We start from the raw sequence: 6,296 nt of genomic DNA, 5'->3' as shown, positions 1-6,296 counted from the left end.
AAAAAAAAAAAAAAACACCAGTGCACAGGAAATTAGAATTAAGATAAACTATTTAAATATTTCAAGTGTGTTTTCCTGGAGATAAAGTCAGCGAGTAAACTCAGTCGCAGGTAAATTGACTGCACTATCTATGTCAAACCGTGCTATGACGTCATCATAAGGACTGGCCATTGGGTAATAGACTGTGCCTACTTGTCTGTGTAAAAGGGCGAGGTCTGTCTGTGAGATTTCTTAGCAGACTGCCTGTGATATGGGTTTAACAATTGCAAAGAAAAAAGTCGTTTTCTTTCTTTCTTTACATTTTTTTTGTTTGTTTTTCGATTTTTGTTTTGTTTTGTTTTTCGAGAAGGGGTTTATCTGTAGCTGGGGTCTGTCCTGGAACTAGCTCTGTAGACCAGGCTGGCTTTGAACTCACAGAGATCCCTCTGCCTTTGCCTCCAGAGTGCAGGGATTAAAGGTGTGCATCACCACTGTCCGGCTGTTTTTCAATTTTTTGAGACAGGGTTTCTCTGTGTAGCCTTGGCTGTCCTGGAATACTCTCTATAGAGCAGGCTGGTCTCGAACTCACAAAGATCCACCTGCCTCTGCCTCCTGACTGCTGGAATTAAAAGTATGGCTCACAACGTCTGGCTATTGCTTAATCTTTACGGCAGGATCTGGCTATGTAGCCCAGAGGAGTTGACAACCTGCTTGAACCTTTCTTCTTCCCCACCTCCCAAATGCTGTGTGCCCGCTGCACCCTGTAGAATTTTTTTTCTTTCTTTCTTTGAAAGACAAGACCTCCAGGTGGCCCTGGCTGGCCTTGAACTTGTTACACAGCTGAGGACAACCTTTAACTCCGAGATCCTCTTGGTGTCACGTCCCCGAGGCCTGGGATGACAGGTGTGCACACCTGCACCTCCACAGCTGTGGTTTTCAGTTGTCTCAAGTCTGAGCCTGCTCCAGGATGGAGTGCAAACACCCTTACCACACACCTTCCTTTCTCTTTCTTGGTGATCGTGCTACCCTGACCCTGATTCCCTCATCTGCCTACCTGAGCTGGGGTCCAACTTGTCAGCCTTTAGGTGACCTGTTCCTTTAAGAGCACCCCCCTCAGCTCCGCCCAGTCAGGCCGGATTTCCTGTCCCAACCCTGCCCTTTAAAGTTATCTCTCCAACTTTCTGGCATGCTGGGTACTGAAATCAGAGACACTAAGAGATCCTGAGGGACCTGGGGTACTGAAAGTGGGCAGAAGTGGGCCGTGACAGGTGCATATATACCCTGGACTCCGGTGGGGGCGGGGGGGGGGGGAACCAAGCCAGGGAAGATCCCGAGAGAAAGTAAAGTCACGTGGGAGTGGGTAAGATGTCCTACGTTTTGCTCAGCCCTCTCTGTGCCAGCCGAGGGGGAGCTGTCGAGCTGCTCTTCCAGCTACAGGGCTAAGGAATTGAGGATGTCTGTCAGTAGGACACCGGACTGACAGACATACTGCCTTTTCCAGACTGCGTGCCCAGCACGGCCCTGGCTTTCTCCCTCTGGCTTCTTCCTCAGCTTCCTGTGTGCAGGGGAGTGTGGGGGGACAATATGGTTATCTCCTCGGGCCCCACTCTGTTCCGTTCTTCTCCCAGGAGCTACTTGGAGATGTTGCTGCTTTGGCTGCTGCTCCTGCTGCCCCTACTGGCCATGCTGTGGCAGCAGAGGCCCTCCTGGCTGATCCTCCTCCGACATCAGGTGGCCCGGCGGGTCCTGGCCTGGGAGGCTGCCTGGCAGCAGCGAAAGCTGGAACAGAGCACACTGCACGTGGGCCAGAGCCAGCAGCAGGCCCTCACGTGGTGTCTGAAGAGAGCCCAGAGTCCTTGCTGTCTCCCCCGGGGGATCACAGGTGCGGTTCTGACACCTGGGGGAAGTGACCCAAAGAGAAAGAGCACACACACACCAGAGTCTAGAACCCAAAGGCCCGTTCATTTACTACCTACACTCTGTGGCCTGACCCAGAGCCTCACCACAGCTCACAGCTGATTCTCCTGTTAAGATGGATTTTCCTTTGCTGGGATCTGTTCTAGCCCTCACCCCACTTTCCAGACCCTTCCTGGGTTCCTTCCTCAAGGGTCTCCACATTCTTCTCACTTCCTGAGGAGTTTCTGGTATTTTGGGGGGTTACAGACATGAGCACCTTCCGGAATCAGCTCCCATTGACCAAAACCAGCCAAGTCCAGCAGGAAGAAAGCAAAGAGGAGCTCCTGCCCCCTGCCTCACCCCAGTACCATGGAGAGGCTTCTCTGCAGGTAAACAGAGGCACCCCCACCCCACAGCAGTAAACCCTTATTGAAGGATGTGCGCAGAAGGTTCACAGTAGTAGCTGGGTCTGATTCTGAAGTCTAAATAACAGTCTATCTTATATCATCCCTCCAGGCCACCCTGCTGGGTCTAGTCACCCTAAACAAGGCCTACCCAGAAGTGTTGACTCCAGGAAGTTCTGCCTGTGTTACCCCTACATCCCCATGGCCTGGCTCTGTCCCCTGGCTCAGGCATGCCTTGGGCCGGGTAAGCCCCCTCGGAGCCAAGGACACTCGGACTCTGCTACTGGAGGCACTGATGTTCCCAGGGCTGAGGGCACTGGAGGCAAGGACTGCAGTGGAGCTCCTGGACGTCTTTGTGGGCCTGGAGGCAGATGGCAAAGAACTGGCTGAGGCTATAGCATCCGGGAAGCTAGGAACGCCTCTCCCCAGCCGAGCTGCTGAACTACAGGAAGCGCTGGAGCAGGGACCCCGAGGTTTGGCCCTTCGGCTCTGGCCAAAGCTGCAGGTGGTGGTGACCTTGGATGCAGGAGGCCAGGCAGAAGCTGTGGCTGCCCTTAAGGCCTTGTGGTGCCGAGGGCTAGCCTTCTTCTCTCCTGCTTATGCCGCCTCTGGAGGTCAGCTTGATGCGGGGCTTGGATGCAGGTGGGGCTGGGGGCAAAGGTCGCACAGCTAGCTACTGTGAGTCCAGCCGCCTATACTTATCTTCTTGAAACCTTCTCAGTGCCTGGGATGGTATGGGTTACTAGCGCTGACTGACAGCTGAGCATGCCAAGGTTCATTGAGACCTAGCATCTCACACAGGCTCGGGTGGTACCAGGATTTGCTTTCAACTCTGATCCCTGTGGAACCACGGCATCTCTGCAGGCTAGACCTGGGGGTATCCTGAGAAGCTGGAGCAGGAGGACCAGATGCTCAGAGAAGCTGGGCCTGTGGTCCAGAGTGAAGCATTCCTGTCTACTGTTGCCTGGCAGAAAGGAATGTGCCCTGAGGTTAACAAGATTTTTTTGTTCTCTGTAGGGGTGATGGCCCTAAACCTGTGGCCAGAGCAACCCCAAGGATCCTATCTTCTGCCCCCTGGAGTCCCCTTTATTGAGCTGCTTCCATTCAAGGAAGGAGCCCAAGAGAAGGCAACCTCCACTCTCCTTCTTACTGATGTCCAAAGGGAAGAGGAGTATGAGCTGGTGCTGACTGATCACGCCGGCCTGACCAGGTGATCCCTACTGGCCCCATCACCTCTGATGTCCTGCCTTTGGGAGGGGACCACAAGTTCACTCTTCTCCCTAACCCCACTCCTCAGGTGCCGCCTGGGAGATGTGGTCCAGGTGGTCGGTGCCTACAATCAATGTCCTGTGGTCAGGTTCACCCGCAGGTAGGTGACCCTGGGGATGCCGAGGGGCTGCCCCTGTCCCTTGGGTCCACTCCCTCCTCCTTCTTCCCTCAGGCTGGGACAGACCCTGAGCGTTCGAGGAGAAGTTACTGATGAGAATACCTTCTCTGCGGCCCTGGCCCAAGCAGTGGGGCAGTGGCCAGGGGCCAAGCTGTTGGACTATGCCTGTGTGGAGAGTGGCATTCTGGGTAAGCATTTCTCGCATTGGGTCTGGTTATCCCCCACCCATGTTCACCCTGACCAGAGACACCTAGGAAGGGATTCAATTCAGTCTTCTCCAGTGCTCTTAACAAAAGTTCCTCTCTGTATCTGACTCCCATGCCTCTCACCACCACAGCCTCCACCTTGTTTACTTATGTATTTATTTGGTTTTTGTTTTTTCAGGACAGGGTTTCTCTCTGTAACAGTCCTTGCTGTCCTAGAACTCACTCTGTAGATCAGGATGGCCTCGAACTCACAGAGATCCGCCTGCCTCTGCCTCCCCGGGTGCTGGGACTAAAGGCGTGTGTACCACCTTTGCCCAGCTTCACCCATTTTTCATTCCTGACCTTTCTCATACCCAAGTGTTGGGTCTAGGTTCCCCTCTATTTGCTGCTTGTCACTGAGACTCGCCCCAGCCCCCGTGAATCTTAGAATAGGGAAGATGTAAAGGCAGAGGCTCTGGCAGCCACTTTGTCCTCAGGAACTGTGTGTGTGGGTGGCTTTGTCCTCAGACTCCTGTGATGGTTCTGCCCCGCACTACGAGGTGTTCATGGAGCTGAGGGGATTGAGGAATCTGTCGGAGGAAAATCGAGACAAGGTAAAGGATGAGATGGGGTCTGGTTCAATCTCTTTTCCTCTACAAGCCCTCCCCAGTTGTCATGGAAACAAGGGAGTTCAGGGAAAGGGATACCAGGGAGGGGAACCCTTCTTCAGGGAATCTGGGAAGGGAGCATGGATCCTTGAACACACATTTCTAGACCGAAGTCCTGCGTGCAGGTGGCCTTGGGCACAGGCTTATACGTGCCACTGCAGGGTAGCCTCACTGTCCTGTTCTGCCCCTAGCTTGACCACTGCCTTCAGGAAGTCACCCCTCACTACAAGTCCCTGCGGCGCCGGGGCAGTGTGGGTCCTGTCAAAGTCCATCTGGTTGGACCAGGGAGCTTCAGAGTCCTCCGAGAAGCCCTAGCAGCCTGCCCCTCCTCCTCCTCCCCTCCTGAAATGCCTTGGGTCCTCAGACTCAGTCACCTGGCCCAGCTCCTGCGGAAGAGGGTGATATCTTAACCAAGGCAGCTGTTGCCAGACTCCCTTTGCCACCTGGCTCTTCCCTCTGGGGCGTCTCCAGATGTTGAGTCCTGGACCAGACATCACATATTGTCCCATCAGAGCCACTGAGCCCTTAGGAGGCCTTAGACGCATTGGCCAGTTTTAAGGTGGAGACTTTGGGCGTACAGCAGGACCCAGCAGTGCCTACGACCGTCTCCCTCAGCCTACTCTATGTGACACTGATGAGGAGCTCTGATACACCCTGGTGACTTCCTGTATCTCAACCTCTTATGTGCTTGACCAGGGTACAGCATGGGCGAAAAGTGTAGGCGATGCTCCCAGAGTGGCTCCTTAAGGAGCAGGAGCGAATGAACAAAGACCTCGGCATCACTGTCTCCTGGTCTGAGGTATAATCTTGCACAGTCTCCTGAAAGGAGGAGGCTGGCCCACAAGAGTAAACCACTGTCCAATACTCTTCCTGTCAGCTCTCCTCCCTTCCCTCCGTCCTTCCCTCCGTTGTCCATTTTATCATTTGGCTCCCTGGATCCACTCCCAAATAAAATTCTTTTTAAAATATTGGTGTATTGATTTTATGTTATCTGTGTGTGCCTGCGTGTTTATGTGCACCATGTAGATGCAAATGTCTCCAGAGCCCAGAAGAAGAGAGTGAGTTCATTGAATCTGGAGTTATAGGCAGCTGAGAGCTGCTATGTGGGTTCTGGGAACCAAACCCAGGTCCTCTGTAAAAACATCCAAGGACTGTCAGGTGGTAGTGGCACACACCTTTAATCCCATCACTCAAGAGCCAGATCTCTGTGAGTTCAAGGCCAGCCTGGTCTACAGAGTGAGTTCCAGGACTGGCTGCAAAGCTGTACAGAGAAACCCTGTCTCAAAAAAAACCAAGCAAGCAAGCAAGCAAGTGAACAAAAACCTATCAAGGACTCTTGGCTACTGAGTACATTTCTCCAGGCCGTCAAATAAAATTCTCATACCCAGATTCTGGGTGCTGCTTTGGGAATGTCATGTGGGCACCCTGCTTCAGCCACAGCCTGGGCTCCCAGCCAGCCACCCTTCTCTCTGCCCTGAGTTCCAGAGCTTACACCTCCTCTGCACACTGGCTTAGCTTAGTCCCAAGAGTGTGAGTGCGTAGGAGCTTCTGGAGCCTCCCGCCATGGCTTAACACAAGCAGACAGACGCATTCCACCATCCCATCCCCCACCCTGAAGGTGACCAGCTTCACCCGGTCTCAGCACTGGTCTCCTTCCTGGCCTAACCTGCACAAATCACTTCCACGATGAGAAAGGAGGAAGCTAAACTTCAAGTCACCGAGTGTCATAGCAAGAAGGAGCCTCAGAGCTCCCTGCAGAAAGTACCCATAGCAGTAA

At 53.5% G+C, this 6,296-nt stretch overlaps 1 protein-coding gene across 2 annotated transcripts; it reads left to right on the top strand.

The window, feature by feature from the left end:
* Nucleotides 1-1,125: 1,125 nt before the first annotated feature.
* Nucleotides 1,126-5,475, top strand: Ghdc (GH3 domain containing). 2 transcript variants are annotated; one of them, XM_026790174.1, is made up of 9 exons: nucleotides 1,126-1,247; nucleotides 1,608-1,861; nucleotides 2,143-2,264; nucleotides 2,392-2,893; nucleotides 3,297-3,489; nucleotides 3,577-3,648; nucleotides 3,721-3,854; nucleotides 4,380-4,465; nucleotides 5,216-5,475. In XM_026790174.1, the coding sequence occupies exons 2-9, from the start codon at nucleotides 1,621-1,623 to the stop codon at nucleotides 5,264-5,266; spliced, it is 1,401 nt and encodes a 466-aa protein (XP_026645975.1). In that variant the 5' UTR covers nucleotides 1,126-1,247; nucleotides 1,608-1,620; the 3' UTR covers nucleotides 5,267-5,475. The 2 variants fall into 2 exon arrangements, with proteins under 2 accessions (XP_026645975.1, XP_005369084.1); XM_005369027.2 differs by having other exon boundaries at nucleotides 4,711-5,475.
* The last annotated feature ends 821 nt before the right edge of the window (nucleotides 5,476-6,296 follow it).

The sequence above is a fragment of the Microtus ochrogaster genome, unplaced genomic scaffold (genome assembly GCF_000317375.1).
Source record: "Microtus ochrogaster isolate Prairie Vole_2 unplaced genomic scaffold, MicOch1.0 UNK44, whole genome shotgun sequence".
NCBI lineage: Eukaryota > Metazoa > Chordata > Mammalia > Rodentia > Cricetidae > Microtus > Microtus ochrogaster.
This window is presented reverse-complemented; position numbering and strand designations above follow the sequence as displayed.